Source organism: Trematosphaeria pertusa (assembly GCF_010094035.1).
Source record: "Trematosphaeria pertusa strain CBS 122368 unplaced genomic scaffold BU26scaffold_25, whole genome shotgun sequence".
Lineage (NCBI taxonomy): Eukaryota > Fungi > Ascomycota > Dothideomycetes > Pleosporales > Trematosphaeriaceae > Trematosphaeria > Trematosphaeria pertusa.
This window is the reverse complement of record NW_022987236.1, coordinates 488,441-505,806: the sequence shown is the minus strand read 5'-3', so window position 1 is coordinate 505,806 and position 17,366 is coordinate 488,441. Positions and strand designations below refer to the sequence as shown.

At 54.9% G+C, this 17,366-nt stretch overlaps 6 protein-coding genes across 6 annotated transcripts; 5 read left to right on the top strand and 1 right to left on the bottom strand.

The window, feature by feature from the left end:
• Window positions 1-1,512: 1,512 nt before the first annotated feature.
• Window positions 1,513-3,169, top strand: BU26DRAFT_556380 (uncharacterized protein; the record flags this gene model as incomplete). The annotated part of the gene is made up of 2 exons (XM_033832379.1): window positions 1,513-2,194; window positions 2,271-3,169. The coding sequence occupies 2 exons, from the start codon at window positions 1,513-1,515 to the stop codon at window positions 3,167-3,169; spliced, it is 1,581 nt and encodes a 526-aa protein (XP_033676284.1).
• Window positions 3,170-3,661: 492 nt separating this feature from the next.
• Window positions 3,662-5,854, top strand: BU26DRAFT_586468 (uncharacterized protein). Its single transcript, XM_033834656.1, has 2 exons — window positions 3,662-4,590; window positions 4,641-5,854. The coding sequence occupies exons 1-2, from the start codon at window positions 3,694-3,696 to the stop codon at window positions 5,598-5,600; spliced, it is 1,857 nt and encodes a 618-aa protein (XP_033676283.1). The 5' UTR covers window positions 3,662-3,693; the 3' UTR covers window positions 5,601-5,854.
• Window positions 5,855-6,917: 1,063 nt separating this feature from the next.
• On the top strand, window positions 6,918-7,805 carry BU26DRAFT_184162 (uncharacterized protein). The gene has a single exon (XM_033820424.1). The coding sequence runs from the start codon at window positions 7,188-7,190 to the stop codon at window positions 7,542-7,544; it is 357 nt and encodes a 118-aa protein (XP_033676282.1). The 5' UTR covers window positions 6,918-7,187; the 3' UTR covers window positions 7,545-7,805.
• A 2,873-nt stretch (window positions 7,806-10,678) lies between these two features.
• Window positions 10,679-11,533, top strand: BU26DRAFT_389367 (uncharacterized protein; the record flags this gene model as incomplete). The annotated part of the gene is made up of 1 exon (XM_033822682.1): window positions 10,679-11,533. A coding segment is annotated over one exon (855 nt), but the record flags the coding sequence as incomplete, so codon positions are not given.
• Window positions 11,534-13,429: 1,896 nt separating this feature from the next.
• On the top strand, window positions 13,430-14,771 carry BU26DRAFT_441217 (uncharacterized protein; the record flags this gene model as incomplete). Its single annotated transcript, XM_033824447.1, has 2 exons — window positions 13,430-14,154; window positions 14,213-14,771. 2 exons carry the CDS (start codon window positions 13,430-13,432, stop codon window positions 14,769-14,771), a joined length of 1,284 nt encoding a protein of 427 aa, XP_033676280.1.
• A 380-nt stretch (window positions 14,772-15,151) lies between these two features.
• On the bottom strand, window positions 15,152-15,500 carry BU26DRAFT_525456 (uncharacterized protein). The gene has a single exon (XM_033830510.1). It carries the CDS (start codon window positions 15,488-15,490, stop codon window positions 15,185-15,187), a length of 306 nt encoding a protein of 101 aa, XP_033676279.1. The 5' UTR covers window positions 15,491-15,500; the 3' UTR covers window positions 15,152-15,184.
• Between the last annotated feature and the right edge of the window lie 1,866 nt (window positions 15,501-17,366).

Sequence of the window (17,366 nt, the reverse complement as noted above, 5' to 3'; positions counted from 1 at the left end):
CGGCCGGGTTAAAGAAAGGTAGAAGATATAGGTTGGACAAATCTTGAACAAGTTCCTGCTGCAGCGTGTCCAGGGCCTCGACGCCGAGTGCGAGCATACTGCGCGTTGTCACGCCTATGTTTAGGGCCCCAGTCATCTCCGCGCCATGTGCAGCTATAGAGCTGCTGCAATTGCCGTTCTCCTGATGCTGGATATGGCGGGTGTGGAGGGGCATCGGATGGCGCTGCAACTACGGCCAGCATCATCCTTACCTAAGCTGAGGAGATATTGAGTCAGCTTCGAGCGGAGAGACTGCGGGAGAATGACCTTAGAATTCAGTGGCGAACGTGATAGTACTTTATTTAAGGATGTTGGTTAGGATAAGACGAGGGAGCACCGAGCTTTGGGAGTGTCCATTTGACAAGATGGGTTGGATCTCCAGAGGGTACTTATCCGGAATGCAAGACTTCGAAAAAAAATCTTCGCGGAAAGCTGGCTGGGACCTTCTTTATCCTAAAAGACGATCGTGGTTTCGTGGCTGCGTGCGATGGGAAAAGACGTATCGTGCGTTGAGCAGCGCTAACCTACTCTGGAAATCTCCGACGAGGCGAGAACCTCCTCACTTTCTTCCAAGGCTACTGATGTCCTTTTAATCAAGACGAACGGCGATAACACAAGTCCATTTAGCACAATACAGGAGTGGGCAGTAAAGTGGACCGCTGCACATTTCCTGCCAACGGCCAGACTTAGAGGAATGTCTCACCTAGTGCACGATCGTTCCTTATCGCGCGACGGATTCTCGTACCTCTCAAGCTACGGACAATGAAATCTCCTTGTGCGGAAGAAGCCATAATTGGAAATCAAGGAATGGTTGAGCCTCCGTCCCCCGCAGCAGTATCTGCAGCGCATCGTGGCCCAAAATTACACTGAATTCTGAAGCCTCTGCTAAACCTCGTCAGAATACCGCCTGTTGGTCCGATGCACCCTTGGCGTCGTGTCTCGCGCGTCTCCGAACCTTTTGTTCTTTGACCCAAGCATGTGGCACAAGGCCTTGCCACATGCACCGACCCCCTCCCTGCGCAGCCCAGCCCTGTCTTATGGTAATCGCTCGCTTCGACCACGCTGTGCATGCGGATACGCATCAACTAGCATTTTCGACAAGTATGCGCCGCATTTCTCAGCATGCTGTTCACCACAGCCCTGCCTCACCGTTTCTGTTTCGGCCCGGCAGTTTTGGCACGGTACGTCACGCCAGCCCGATGTAATCTGCCTTCGCGCTTCTTCTGTCGCTGTAGTCGTGCCGGTCCCGGGCTCTGGCGCTGGAGTACTCTTCTCTTTGTTCACGTCAGAAACGCGAAGCGTGGTCGGAGACCTTGGTGAGAACAAAGAACAGCTCTTCTCTCTCGCCGTCTTTTCTTTACAGTCCACTCCACCCCTCCTCACTCGTCCACTTTCCCATCCACTCTCTCCCATCTACACAGCCGCCTTTCCCGTCCGCGGTTATCGCAATCATCATCTTCGTCCGCACTCCCAATGTCGTCGACGAGGGCCTTTCGAGCTCCGGGTACGAAGCGTCGTATCTCTGAGGAGGATGCTCACACTTACACCTACCCCCCGGTACGAAAACCTCGCAGATATCCGATACTGTCAGCGGAGGAGGAGGAGGAGGAGGAGGAGGAGGAGGAGGAGGAATCGTCGGAGTCGTCGGAGTCAAGTAGAACGGCTCATTTCATACCGCCAACTTCGAAACAAACGAACCGAACTGGCTCGGCATTCCCGATGCTCCCATGGCTTCTCAATGCCCTACAACACCCTGCTGTGCCGTGGATACTCGAAGGGGCTGTGAATTACGGCCCGGGTGAAGCGCTTGCGCTTGGTCTTTTCATTGCAGTATTCCTGCTCCGCAAGGTCGTCATCGCTGCTCTTTACGCTGCTCGGACGGTGTACGCCTGGATTTTACAACAACGTGGCGCTCCGCAACACCTCGGCGGCCGACGAGCAAATCCCCTGGTATCGAACGTATCCCGTGAAGCGGATACCCTCCAGCGGAAGCAGGAGAAGCGAGGGAGTCTTGCAAGCAGAAGGAGGGTGGAGCTGAAGGTGGACAAGGTTGTCAAGGTGGTTCTACCCGTTGTGATCGCATTAACCGTAGGCGTATTGTACTGTGGCGCCAATCTATACGCCTACGCGTCCGCTCCAGTACCCCAAGCATTCGGTAAGTCCTCATTTTCCTTCCATCCCTCAGTCCTCCAGTTTGCCATGTGAATCTTACCGCTAATGCATGAGTCCAGCCTCATTCAATGCGAAATGCTTCCCGCACCACTTGTCGGTGTCTTCGTCTTCGAACGCCACGTCCATGTCGAATCTCCACCGCATCCTCGGCCTCCCGCCGCCGCTCTTCCCCTCCTTCCTCGCCCCGCAACCTGTCATCAAAAAACAACGGTCCCTTCTCGCGAAATGCTGGCACCCCGATAAACATCGTATCCACCCGGGAATCAAGACAAGGGAAGAAATGGAGAGGATTTGGGCAGTCTATCGTGCGGCCATGGACGCATATCCTGCCAACGCGACCACGGTCGGAGTCGGCGATGCCTCCTATCTTGAGAACGACGTTGATACTCCGGAAATAGCTGGGGACCGAGACAGCGCGATGGAAAAGGAGTGCCAGAACTCTCTTTTCTCCATCCTTTTCCGCCCGCAATTTTTCTTGCACGCAGACGCAATGGACGAGTGTGGCCCCCGATTGCCTGTCCGCACTCTTCTCCACCAGCTCCGCCTCCGCTACACCACCATGATTCCTCCTTACAAACACCCGCTCTGGGACGACAGCTCACTCGCGCACTCGCTCAACCCAGCCTTTCAAGTGCTGCGCTTCGTCATGCGTGGTCTAGATGCAGGGACAGACGGCGTCCGGATGTGGATATGCGATTTGCCCGGAGACACCATTCTCACGTGGATGAAGAAGGGATGGGCCGACTGGAGTGACCTCGAGGGCTGGTGTGTCAGTATGTGGGAGCGCCACCCAAACGACATCGATCCAGCAAAGGAGAGGCTAGTGCAAGTGCACTTGGCTGAGCAGGAGTACAAGCGGCGGGTGCACGATTACAAGTTGTGCATGGCAAAGGAAGAGTATTGGGGTTTCATAGGTGACTGTTGGGGGGAGCCCGAAGAGCCAGATTTGGCCATATGAGGGGCTTTCAGCATGGCTGCTGTGTTTCGCCGAGTTACTCGTTGGCTCTGATTGGTTCGAATAACTTTCGGTGCGAATTTTTTTTTATGTTCCGGCGTTATTTCGGCCGTGCCTAGACATTTGCCCTGCGTATTTCTTAGAATACTTAAAACACGTAAGTAACGCCTTTGCTTCTTTATACGTTGCTCCCCGCCCATGGATAATCGGGCAGGTCTACCGGAAGGCTTCTGGTTACCACACAGGACGACGACTGTCCCACCTCACTGCAGCCTGAGCGCGTGATGTCGTCCCTTTCACAGCGTCGCCGCCACTTGCTGGCCCAACTTTGAGCACGTGCGCAGGCAAAAGCTCGCCCTTGTCTCAGCTCAGGTCTTGCTTCTGCCGCTGATAGTTGAAGCCAGCCTTCTTATTTTCGAATACGAATCTAAGCAGCCCCTCGGAATGGGGCATCGCTCAATCTCTCTTTTTGGCCTCTCCCCACAGTCCTAGTGACGAACGGCCGGAGGAGCGGCTACAACGTCGTCATGGCCCATCGCGCCCGCAGCATGTCCATCTCGGGTTGGACAGACGGCAGCTATGGTTCCCTTGCGCCGGTCTATCGGGTGAACCGCTTCCAGCGCACGTCATCACGGCTTGCTGGAATCACTGCAAATGGCAGTGTCCTGGGGAAGCGGTCTCGCAATCCGGACCAACTGTCCAACGCCCCTAAGCGTCGCGGTGCCCAATCCTGGTCAACGTCTCGAAGCCTTATCGATGCTTTGGGGCCATTCTCAGATGAAGACGCGGTCCCAGCACGGATCGAAACTGTCGATGAAGGTGACGAAGCCGTTCTCGCCACGCTCGAGCAGCCAGATTCGTCTGGCGTTTTTGTCGCTGATGAGAGCGCCCCAACCTCTTTGTCCAGAACGACGTCTCCCTCCCAGCGGTCGGCCGCCGGCCCTCCCGGCCATGCCTACTATACACCCATCGTAGTCGCCAACGAAGACGAGGACGAGGACGAGGATGAGGACGAGTACGAGCATGGGGAAGAGTACGAGCATGGGGAAGAGTACGAGCATGGGGACGAGTACCAACCGCGGTCCCCTCCGGCATATGGGGACTTGGGAGAGGTTGAGGAGGCACACGAACCATACTGGGGCAGCTCATATGTCAAGATTACGAACAAAGACGAGAACACGAGATCGTCCGCGTCGGTCATCTCCCGTGTGAGTCCCCACGGCCTCCAGAGTCCGCCGGAGACGCCGAAACGCCCTATCCCATCACCAATCCAATCGCAGGAGAGCGTCGCGGATCCTGCTCTCGCAAAGGAGTACCATGCCGAGGAACCCGTCGATGATTCTGGAGGAGCAGACAACAATGTTCCAGGCATCGCCGAAACTATGGATGAGGTTTTTGCGCTGCTCCAGTCCATTAGCCCAAACGTACACCCACCGCATTACCGATACCTAAATGAAAGGCTGACACGATGCAGGACATTCGCAACGCGCCGAGCTACCGTGAAGCCTACGAGGGCGGACTCCGGAAACGCGCCCGAATCGTGAAGAATCTCGACGCACTCCGACAGTGGCTTGAGGAGGAGGGGCCTGAGGAAGGGCTTGAGAAAGAAGCTCAGGATGTTGTTCCTCCTAGTAAGCCCAAAGGTTCGCGCCGGCGTACCGGTGGCGGTCACGCGAGGAAGAAGGCAAAGAGCGAATACTTTTGGGACCACTTCTTGCAGATGAAGAGCATCGGGGAACTCCCCAAACTCAACAGCTTCACGCGGAAGCTTATCAACAAGCCCTCGCTACAGATGCTCTTCGCCGACATCCCGCTCCTCAGCGACACAGCAGCTGCGCCGACCGGCACAAGCGCCGACATGCGCAACGCGCTCCGTTTCAACGCCGCGGTCAACCTCATGCTCTCTGTCAATGAGCGCAATACGCAGAACAGCCTCCTCCTGGTTCTGCTACATCTGTTCTTTTTCCTGACTGCGCATCCCAACTGGGCAGAGCAGAGGTCGAGTCGAAAGCGCATGCCGCGCCTCAACGAGCGCAAGTGCGAGGACCTGTACGATACCTACCTCGGCCTCGTAGACCACATGTCCGTGTCTGTTTTGCCGCGTCACAAGTTCCTGGGCCAGATCAGCAAGTGGATTAAGCTTGGGTCCAGGTACGCATTCCTCGCGAGCCATCTCTCGCTCGGTTGCCTTGTGCTGCTGCAGCATCTCCTTACGCCGGCCGCCATGCAGGGCTGCACCAAGGGCAACGAGTATGGTGCAGTACAGGGCGTGCCAGTGAGCGAGTATGCACTGCAGCACCTGCGAGAGATTGGCCTCGTCCAGAAGGCAGAGCGCGCGGATTCCATGATGCATGCGCTTCTATGGGAGATGATGGGCCAGTTCCAGGGCATGGCGGCACCGACGCAGGCTGCCAGATTCCCTGGCTTTGACTGACCTGATAGGTCATATCCGTCATCCCTCAATCCTCTCTCCGTTAACGTTCCATCGTCTCTCTCTCTCTCTCAGTCCCTCCGACTGGCTTGTTCTACATCGCTCCGTGCGAAACACACAGTCTTGCCGACTCCTAGCTTTACGACCTATCAAGGATAACGACGGATTCCGCATTATTGACCAACTTACGATTTTATGTTCTATGCACACGCCTTCTTACACTCACGACTACAATTACACTCAACGCTTACAAAGACTAAATAGTTTGTTTCGTAGCAATTATATGAGTAATTACTCAAAGTATACTACAATCTTATATTTGCAGTTAATAGTTCTATTATTATCTTCTTTAACTCTATACTGCTGCGCTAAGGTAGCATAGTACTTTACTATTAATCTTAATCACAACCTAGCAGGGGAAGCTATCCGCACGCCGAATACCGTGGCTTGACCTGGGTTGAGCAATTGAAATTCCGCGCTCTCCTTCCAAATACCCACTCTTCCGCATCCACGCTCTCCACTACTATCCTGGCCTCTTACCAACAGTGCAGCCCATTTGTCACTCCCGCTGGCCTTTCTCGTCCAAAAGCCCGTGTGGGTTGCGGGTCATGCAGCTTGGTCCTCCGCGGCAGAGCGTGAGAACGGGATCGATAGGCGCCGTCATTGTCACGCATGTGACCATGATGAACTGCCTGGCCACAGCCAGACAGCAGACAACCGCCACTCGAACGAGCTAACGAGCTGACTATGGCGAGGTGTCTTTGACTTCCCCTCCGTTGCATGAAAATGCGGGCGGAGGAGCCTTGCTTGGCCACTCCTACACTGGAGCGGGAGGCGACGGCAACGACGACTACGACGAGAAGGCAGAAGGGCGTGGTTGAGGAAGATGCCAGCTCGCTGCCTCCAAGGTAGCCATGAGCTCGCCGGTCGTCGTGGCACTGGCCACATCGGGTGAGCCCGATGTCTTCCGCAACCATCGGTTGACGCTGCAGTGGATCGCAGAACGCATCTTCTGTGGGCCTAGAAGGCTCTCTTGTGGCGCGTCATCCGCGGCGAACTCTCCTAAATATTATGCCACACCGCCGCGGCGGGTAGGAGTCCGATCTCCCTGCTACCGGCGTTTCGTTTTTTCCGGGCCACACGCTAACTATTGTCGCTGTGCCGCTTGTTGTGCTCGAATAGGATCTCGCACGGAGACGTGAAGCGCCGCGCCGCGTCCAATGCGCCAGCGCGATAATATCTTGATGGGCGCGACTCACCCATAGGCCTTCTTAACCCATCAACAAGTTGAACCTTGGAATGACTAGCAGGACCGGTTGGGTGCGAGTTCATGTTTGCGAAGCTTCACCACGAGGTAGTCGTCCTGATATTCCGCTTTGTGGGGATTCCGTCTGAGTAAAGGATTGATAAGTAGAGGGATCTATAAGGAAGAGCCTGGGCTTGGGTTCGACATCGCCGTAGTTCTCTTTGTCGTTGCGTGACTGCGTGCTCTTATCGTCATTCCCGCTTGCACCGTATTCGGTCGAGGCTGTGCCTGCTGGAATTAAAACGAATAGTGAGGTCTTAGTACCGAATGCTGCAACCCTCCAAATGCTTCTCTCCATATCTTCTTTGACCTTCTTGGATAACCACGGGCCCGGCGATGGCGAAGGAACGCATTCCGGGGATTGGGGGACGTCCATGATTTATGGAGGCTACCGCCCACAGACGACCGTTCGTTTTGAATTCCAGGAAGGTTCACTTTGGTCTGCAAGGATACAAAGAGCGTATCTTTGCGAGACGAATGGCCGTTGTGCGGGCTCAGATGCAACGTCTCGGATCATTGGCCCGACGTGGGCGCCGTCTGGAAGTTCGAGACCCTGCTTTCTGGTATCTATGGGCGTGGATACCGAAAAAGCTGAACCCTCGTGGGATCAGCAACTAACGGAGGCTGCTGCTGACGGCTGAGGAAGTATCACTGTTGTACCAAGACCTGAGCTCTAATGTCAGGCTAATTTGGTAGGTGAGCTTGGATCCAATCCACCCCAAGTGCGTACGCAAGAAGTGCGCGAGGTGATAGTACGCTAGAACTGAGCTCCATTCCGCTCGGAACCCGGAGACTATAGGTCAGGGCTGGCTTTCGATGATCCTGCCGAGAACGGAGGGTGTGAGTCCAGCTTATACCTCTTGCGATGGGTGGATCGCCAGTACGCCTGAAAAGTGCGTGAGATATTCGTGGCCAAAGAGCTTGGGGAATGAAATAAGGTATGGAGGAAGTATAGGCGAAAGGCGCCTGGATGAAGCACTAGTCCGGTGCTGAGAGTGATCTGTTTCATGTCTTTGTGAAGCGCCAAGCTACTGTTGAAGTGATATGGCGTGTTCGTACTCGGGCCTCTTCCGCGATATGTTCTCTACCCTTTAGCCGTACGCGGTGAGAAATGAAGCGCTCCTTGCGACGAAAGCCATCCGAGTATCCTCTTGTGATCCTGGTCTAAATCCCCCGATCGATGCCAGCCTTACGAGCCAGGCTTCAGCCGAGACGGAGAGCACGACTCTCCCATTAGCCCCCAGCTCGTTCGCGCTGATGTTCTTGACTACGCGCGTGAGCACGTCCACGTTAATGTCCGCGGTAACGATTAACCTCTCAACTCCCCTCCCCATCCTGAAGCCGACGTCATATGGAACGCCCCCGAAGGCTGCTGGACGGTGTGCTCTTCGACTACATGTGCCGACTTAACTGTATAAGGTGCGAAAATTCGCGAGCGCATCCACCAGAGACAGATGTTGTTGGTGTATGGTTGGAAGAGGAGCATTCTTGAAGGGAACCTCCTTTACGCTGTTAAGCTTCTGGACCCCCTCCGCAACGGCTTGCTTCTATACTTTAGCACGTTCTATAAGCTTTCGGTATTGTGCTCTTAATGAACTGTTTCTGTGGGGGACCTGAGCTTAATGATGTGCGCAGCCATTGGCAGACTGAGATAATCTTTGCGTTTTCTGTTACGAAGCCGATCTCCGAATGCTTGTCTATTCTTTAGCAATCCGCCACGAAGCTTATAGCACGTCTCCCTGCCCCAATCAGCTCCTCCTGCCCTGCTCTTGCCTACATGCGTGATCTACCTGCGCGATATAGTTCTTAGCTGCCCATAAATGCTCACCTACTATAGAAGGGGTTGAGCTGGCTGAATGTACCGAATTCCACTAATCCGAGCCTCGGGTGGCTCACCTGCAAATCGAGGCCATTTATCATGCGCTGTGTATGCTCGTCAAAGTAATCCAACGGAGTACGGAACCCGCCCTCTCCTAAGTGTCCGGACCCATCTGGCTGCCCTCTGATTCTTACGTGGCTGGATCGAGCTCAGGCTGCCAGGGTTTCCTCGGTGCAGCCCCAAACCCGCCATAACACAACCCGGTCGAGAGTTTGCGGTATTGACAACGTCGTCGGTGGGCGGAGAAGGCGGAGGGCCGGTTGGAGGATCGCGAAAAGCTGGGGAAGACGGCGGGCGTGTTGAGGGCAGATATTTGGCTTGCACTTCAGTAACGGAGGGAGCAATGCGGCCGGCGTATAGCTACTGGGGAGCCGTTGAGGAGGGAGGCTGGGCGGCATGATGGACATGGGAGTACTCGGTCAAGTTTAAGCATCTCGATGAGCGGTCAGCGCATTGCGCGCTCTAGAATTGTACGAAGTATTGTTAATGGGACGCGAAACCAATCAGATGCGAAAGAGGATAAGAGACGGGTGACGAAGTCGCGCGAAATGATGATGTGCAGTAGTTGCTTGGGCCGGCCCGGGCCGCGAAATCCTCCGGCAGATCTCGACGCTGATAGCGGCCAGCCGGGAATCCGGTAAGCCACCTCACTATACTCGGCAAACATCAGACGATATATTTCTAAGGACAGAACACCGGTCTTTATTCATTGCCGTATTGTTTAATGCTTTAGACCGCCTAGTTGTTAGCCGTCGGTCATGAGTTTTTTTCATCAGGATCCCCGCCAACCCGGCACCGCCAACGCTAGCCTTCCCTGCCAAACGACTACACATCACCGCCCTCAGCTTTTATCCACCCGACCACCTTCTCGGCTCGTCCGATTGTGACTCGAATTTAAGTGCAGCTCTTGCAGGTACTACCCACTTTTTTTTCCGGAAGCCTCAAGTGTACAAGACATGACCTCGTGCATCCTCTGGCCGACGAAGCTCACCTTTCCTCGCCTGCGTGTCACTGCGAACTCGGCCTCCACCATGTCGCGGATGAAAACACCTACAGATTAATCGAAACATTTTTCTTCGCGCTCCACCCGTCCTTCTTCGTGGGACAATGGATGGAATTAGATGGGTGCCGGTCCTTCGGTGTCCCGGAGCTTTCGGAAAGCCGCAGCATTGCATGGGCAAGGACGGAATAAAGGGTGCGATATGGCTATGCATGAACTGTATGCAATGAACTTCGGATTATCAATGGCGGACCGATGCATCACCCGGGCTGGATTATCTCGACTGGATCGATGTGGGCAATTCGGGATTGTGAAGGTGTGGCGCGCTTAGTTATTTCGGGACTTGGGTTGCGCACCCCGTGCTACAAAATGCGCACGCACGCACGGTGACGCACGCTCGGTGACCAGGCCACCCGGATCAGAACACTTTTTGTGTGCCTCGACTAACATTCCTCCCATCATTTCGGCGACCTTACCGTCCACTTCTTATTGGGCAATGCTTCCATGCGAAGCGCCGCGCGATCCCGCACCCAAGCCGACGGCATTCGAACAGCCCTTCAGCTTCCGCATCTTTGCGTACTGCAGACACGCCGCAAAACCCTCCGAACTCGCGAGCCGATACCCCTCGGATATCCCCACTGCCCACCGCACCCTTCATGAATCGCAAGCGCGCACGATCCGAGGACGATACCGACGACTCTCTGCGTGCCCGCAAGAAGCGGAAGCCGGCGTCCCTTCCCTCTCCGCCTCGAGAACCCCAACTCCCCCTCACCCAAGAGAATCTCCACCATTGGGAGCGGCTTTCAGCTCAGGCCGACACCCCTCCCGCACGAATGGCGACCTCGTCTACCACCGGCAGCGGCAGCGGCAGCGGAAAGGACAAGGACAAGCCGTACGATGATGACACCCGCCTGCCAATGTACAACATTATCGTTCCGTCGAACGCTCCCATTCCGACGCTGCTCCAGCATCACATTGACCACGTCGTCAACGCCCCGCGAGCGTCCTCTTCCCCGGCGGCGAAGAATATCCGACGCGATCAGCCGAGGGCAGAGGCTGCGACGAACGAACACACGGCTATAGATATTCTGAAGGACAATGTCCTGTTCAAAGCAGAAGCGGCTGGCGGCGAGCGATACGTGGACCAAGCACGGAACATCAACTTGCTTCGGAGGCACTTGCCGTCAGCGCCCTCGGACTTCGTTGAACAAATATACGGCGCGCTTACACAACCTCAGCCTAACACTGCCGTGGGTTACATCACCGAGAGAGCTGCACGCGGTGCGAGTGTGCACGCACCCTTCAGCATTCAAGAGGAGGCAGTTCTCAACGTTCACGCTGTTTGCGAGGGCCTCCACTTTCCCTTCCTGACATGTCAATGGAAAAGCGCCAAAAGCTCACAAGGCCATTGGCATGCTGAGCGGCAAGGTGCTCGAGACGGCGCCACCCTCGTGAATGCTATCCACAAATATCTGACCTGTGCTGGCAAGGATCCCACCGTCGTCGAGACTTGCCACTGGTCTTTGACCTGTGACATCTCTTCCATCAATCTTTTTGTACATTGGCGGGCCGAAGAGAACGGGATTGCAAAATTCCATAGCAAGAAAGTGGAGCAGGAGTTTTTGCACGACTTGAAGGATCCGGAGAATCCCGCCATTGTCAGGATGCGACGTCTGCTACGCAATATTCTCAACTACAGCCTCGGCACACGGCTCACCATGATTCGAGACGCTATTCCAGCCATTCAAGCTTCGATAATGCTCGACAAGGACACCGCTAAGGATCTCAAGCGCCGCTCATCCAACCGGAAGGCCAGATCATTGCCCTCCATTCCCCCTCAGTCAGACCATGGCTATGGTGGCAGTCCCAATCCTTTCAATCCTGAACCGCTCGGTTTGGACTCGCCTAATGCTTCTCCGCCGCCAAAGCGCCTCAAGTAAGCGCCTTGCAGAATCAGCTTTGGATCGGGTCAGCTTTGGATCAGGATACAACCAGGGAGTTTAGAGTTTTAGATGATCGGCTGCTGACAGCTTTCGGTATGGATCATGGGTAATGCACACAGGCTGTAGCCTGCAGCGGAGAGGCTCCATATCGGGGTTACTGAAAGGGGTGGTGCTTGGTCATGTTCTCTTGTGGTTTTCTGGGTTTCTGTCCGGCTTTCTGCATCTCGATACCCCTGCATGCAATATCAATTGAATCATCCTAGCTACATGAACCCAATGGTGGCCGCGATTCATATGACGTGCTCGATGGATCTGCCGTTGGGGAACAGAATTCCGAGGCTGGGTGCTCCTGCATGAGCTGCATTCCTCGGCTTGGGGTGAAGAAATATGTGGAAGGAAATAGCTATTCAAGAGATGCAGAACAACCTCCCTAACATCGAGAAAGTCGTATGCGCTGTGCTGGATCTCAGTCCGCTCATGTCGGCGCCGAAAGAGATGAGGTGATTAGTATGTACTGTACATGAATGTCGAAAAGCCGGAGGTGTTTCGAAGAAGCCAGAGGTACTTAGAAGAAGCCGGAACGAGCTGGACCGGGACGCTTTATAGCAAGCGCATCATGTGGCGCACCCCGAGTCGCCTACGTTCTCGATCTCGGCACTCTCGGACTGGACGACGCTTCGGCGGAAGAGTAAGCAGTTGGCGCTCTCTTGTATTTAGTCCCTTATCTTCATCCCACACACTTGCTCGCTAGACCGCTAAGCGTTAATACGAAAACGGATGCGTAGGCTGTTCGTGCGATGCGAGCTCGCGCGCACAGGTGTAGAGGTGTACTAGGAGATAGATTGAAAATTAGCTAGCAAAAGCGGGTCGCGTGAAGGTGTTGGCGATTTTGCTTAGTCGTTCGAGGAAAGCGCTGGAAGGCTTGATGAGGAGCAGGCGGATGGGTGAGGGTCGTGGAGAACGCGCTCTCACGTGCACACGTTCTCGCTGCCGATTCGGAAGGCTTCGCCCCAACTTCAGAATTGGTGTAGCTTACTCTGTCAAGCCGGCGCCCGAGATTCACAGTGTAAAAATCGAGAAAGCCGCAGGTCTAAGATACACGCCCAAACGTTGTGAATGGTATGACTGCTGATTGACGTCCACTTGTGGATGACGCCTCGGCCCATTGTTTCGCCGCGCCGCCCGGCAGCTTCGCGGAATTCCAGTCGAGGCCATCCATCCCCAGTGCACTGGCTGCAAGCCTCGCCGTCAATTCGCATCCGCTTCTGCCGTATTTATTCCTCTACCCTGCTCCCGTCAAGCATCCGCGCTCGCCTCGTACGCTGCCGGCGTCGCCCCAGGCGTCGCACCGAGCAACGGCGCGTCCTCACCAAAACAAAGCCGTCTCCCACCACAACACCTCGCCGAACGCCCATCCCGACCCCCGCAAGCCGCCTTATGGAGAGCTTCACGCGCCCACTCGTTCCTCCAAAGCGCAAGCGGCGCGACCTCGTCTTCGATATTCTCCATGCAGCATCCGTGCAACCGGAGCAGCGAGCTGACGACGTCGCCGCCTGGGCTTCGAAATGGCAGCCAACCCCGCCCCCGCCGCCAAACCACCCCCGCAAACGTCGTCGGGTTCTTCGCGCCATCACGGGAAACAATTGCACAAATACGATGAGCGCGGCTTCGGATGACAAGCGGGATCAGAAAGCCGCCGCCGAGATGGCGGAAGAATCGCGTGGTCGCAGCCTTCGGCCGCGAGACAAGGGAAACGTTCTGGTCCTGGGTCAGAAGACACCAATTCTGCCTTCCATCGAGGCCGTCGCGGCGGATGCGGACCCCGTGAAGAAGAAGAAGAACAAGACGAAGAAGAGGACGAAGACGAAGACGAAGACGAAGACAGAGGCATCGAATATACACAGTGTGGATGGGTTTGACGACACGCAGAAAGGGAAAGGCATTCAGCTCACATCCACCACACAGACCGTGGCCGTCAAATTCGAACCGGGCCCTTTATCCTCCTCATACGATTACCGAAGTCGCAGTCGCAGCCGCAGTCGCTCGTCGTCCCCATCCAAGCGAGCTATCAAGAGCACGGCAGACATGGTACATCTGTCACCTCGCATCGAGGTTGTGGCAAGGAAGAAGGCTGCCGGCTATGGTTACACTCTGGAAGATTCGGTGGCGCGGCTTTGGGATCGGTGCAAGGAGCAACCGTCTATAGACATCTCCAAGATGGAGCACGTTTCCTCGCGAGATCTCCCGTTCGTCGAGCGCACCTTGGATTCTGCCCTTAGTCACGCTGCCGATTGTTTCGATGACAATGTTCACGAGTCGCAATGGATAACGAAGGTCATTGCACCCATTCTCCTCCAGCTAGAACAGACAGCACCTTTCAATTCGCCAAGCAGGGCCCCTGGCAACGATGCCATCCGGCTGCTCGACATGTGGGTTTCTCTAGTCCCCCAATTCGTTTGAACGCTCTGTTGACCCTTCGTGACGCAGCCGAGACACCATCATATCGCCCGATGACCTTGTCCCCGCCTCCACCAAGGAGCTATATAAGGATCTCGACAAGAAGATTGGCCTTGCCCTGGGCCTCTGCCTTGATTATACGACTAAGAAGAAGGTCGACGAGCGCTACACCTCTATCAACCAGACTGAAGCCTGGACCAAGTACGCACCACTCTTCCTCAACATCGAGGTCAAGAAGACCAACAGTCCCGTCGACCCTGTTGTTCAGCTAGGCGCCTGGACTGCCGCTGAGTTTCTCAAACGCGCCGAACATGGCTGGGACATGACCCGGCCTGCTCTTGGGCTTGCGATCGAAGGTCACGCATGGCGCTTGCACGTTGTCGTCGCAAAGGAATTCGATGCAGAGGATGAAGATGGTAACCAGGTGAAAGACTTCAAGCTGGCTTGCATAGGACCAACGACGCTCGGGACAACTGAGGACGAGGAGGGTCTGCAGAAGCTGTTTGCGAATCTGTGCCATATTGTCGGCTGGGCGCGGACCGAGTTTCTGCAGTGGTTTGAGAGGGAAGTTGTTCAGCCGCTCATGTAGCAGCTTATGCTGATTCACAAATTTCGGCACTGTCTCGCCTTCGTCGGCTTCTTCATTCCCCATATACTCCTTAGTGGCATTTCGCTCAGTCCACCTGCCCGAATCCGGAACACTGCCGTTGACCAAGCCCCTACATCCATTATCTACCTTCGCTTCTACCTTTCCTTTTCAGCCCATCTCGAACGAGAAGAGGAAACGAAGGTAATAGACTTGTCCTTCTCGTACCATTGAGTTCTCGATCCCCATTCCTTCTCTCGATTTCCGTTTGCATCTTACTACCAAACCGGCTATCAAGGGACGTCTAAAACAGAGCCGTTCGGTAATACGAGGACGACGAATCCGAGCACGTGGAAGTCTTAAGATGCCTCACCGCATGCGCCGAAACAACCGACGTATTACCGAACGGCTCTGTTTTAGACGTCCCTTTGTCTGGGTGCAACGCCGTCGATGAGGACGTAGTTTGTGCACACAAATAGCCAACCTATCTCCACTCTAGAGCTTAGGACAACCAATACATAGTTCAACGTGAGGCTATCCAAATCGATTCCGCCAAGGCGCCGCCGCAACAAAAGAATAAAAGAATAAAAGAAAGGAAGAAAGAATGCGCATCCAGGGGGCGAACGAGCGGTGTAAGCACACACAGAATAAGATAAAAACGCAGACGCAGACGCAGAAGCAGGCAAAAAGAGCCAGCTAAATAGTAAGCTAGAGAGAGACATCTATTTATCTTATCTTACTCTACCTTATCCGCACAAGTCGACGACAAGAAAACGCGAAATGGACCAGAACGGAACGGATCTGAACGGGGGCGTGGACCTGGGATACGTACGCGAGCGAGAACACATCTGAGGCGGAGAGCTCGTCCAAGACAGGGAGGCTGGTCGGGTTCTGCGACGGGATCGTGTGGTGGATCTGTCCCTTCATCTGACGGTCGTGTTGGCGTCGGCGATGGTGGTCGCGTTCTGGATGCCCTCCGCGCAGCTACTTCGCTAGTAGTACGTACCGCACTAGCACGCTTTTTCATCCCCTTCTGCATGGCAACCCTCTGCTACTCGGGGTTGGAAGACGGCCTACCTAGTACGAGAGCACGGCTCCTCTCTCGAGCAAGGCGTTGAGGTTAATCTATCACGCTCGGGTTTGCAGCCACCCTCTTGTTCTACGAAGTCGAACAGCGTCTTGGGTGTGCCCCCGCATCTATCTAATCGCCATCGCGCTCGTGGCCAGGACGCACTCCTCCCTGCTAGCCCCGCCGTCGTATACGAGCCCGGCCGTGATGTTGTTAACGTTCTTGCGGGAAGATCGAGTATAACGCGATAGCAAGCAAGGTCGATCCTCTTCAACGAGTACGCCCACTTCAGCGCCTTCGAGTAGTTAACTGGGGCGTTAATGTTAGTAATGTTAGAAGCTTGAACCCGGCTACCTCCGAGTACATCTGCAACTACAAGGCGATTCTCTCGCAGTAGAGGTAGTACGTCAACTTGTCCGTGACCACGGCGTTGCGCGGAGACACGTCTGCGATCGCTGAGCGCGCGATGTTAAGGGCGAAGTTGAGTCGAGAGTGGGAAGTCCTCTATAGACGAAATCACGCCCTCGTGCTCGCTTACCTCCGGGCCCGGGTCTACGTACAGTGTCGCTCTCGCTCGTCATTTGGATTCTCCTTCCGCGCTCAGAGATGCTGCTTGTCTTACGCCGTGCCTTGTATGCGCATATATCACGTAGCTGAATTCCGTACTTGTACACGATCGCGAATATGTCCCCAGATGCTAATCCGATAATAACAAGATTGGAGTGTCTCTGGCCCCCTTTTATAACCCAAGCACTTATGGTACTTCCCGATTATATATAGTACATTCCGATTACTTATGCTACATAACCCAAGCACTTATCCAAACCTGAACATTAACCTGTACACGATGAAGGACAGGCTCGACAACAGGCTCATGAGCAAGCTGATGGATTCGGGCTGGGTTGTTATCGCGAGCTGGATCAACAACCCGAAGAGAATAACGTTGGAGTTTGAGCACATGACCGTGTCCCAACTAATAATCCCGTACGGCTTCGCCACCGGCGACGAGACTAGGTACAGCGACGCGGCTATACTTAACAACATCAACGTCGAGGACATTCACATCTCCACAATTAGGATGATAGTTACCAACCCGCCCGCGACGCGGGACGAGTACGGGTACAACGTCAGCGCCACGAAGAACGAGGACGGGTTCGTCCACATCTCCGAGACAAGACCGCCAAAAAGTCCGTGAGGAGGAACACGAACCACCTCTTAACCAAGACCGTCATGTGCTTCTGGATCACCGACATCTGCCCGATCTGCCTCACTGTGGTGGAGAGGAGCACGTTGAGGTGCGAAAAGGCGGACGCGGGCGGCTACTGCGAGGCGGAGAGGACAAGGCCGGGACTAATAAATAGGGGGACGGGCATGCTTGGGGACCTGTCAGGGACACGGACGTGGACGAGAACAGCAACTAGAATGACAACTTCGCTGAGCCGATTTCCGTAACAGAGGTAGACACTTAAACACCACACTCGTCGCAACCACACTAGCAATCATGATCAAAGTCCTTCGACGCCGGCTTC

Coding starts and splice junctions, on each gene's coding strand:
- BU26DRAFT_586468 (XM_033834656.1), top strand. CDS start 3,694: ATGGCCCATCGCGCCCGCAGCATGTCCATCTCGGGTTGGACAGACGGC. Junction 4,591..4,640: donor TCCAGTCCATTAGCCCAAAC/GTACACCCACCG, acceptor GACACGATGCAG/GACATTCGCAACGCGCCGAG.
- BU26DRAFT_184162 (XM_033820424.1), top strand. CDS start 7,188: ATGCTTCTCTCCATATCTTCTTTGACCTTCTTGGATAACCACGGGCCC.
- BU26DRAFT_525456 (XM_033830510.1), bottom strand. CDS start 15,490: ATGTCTCTCTCTAGCTTACTATTTAGCTGGCTCTTTTTGCCTGCTTCT.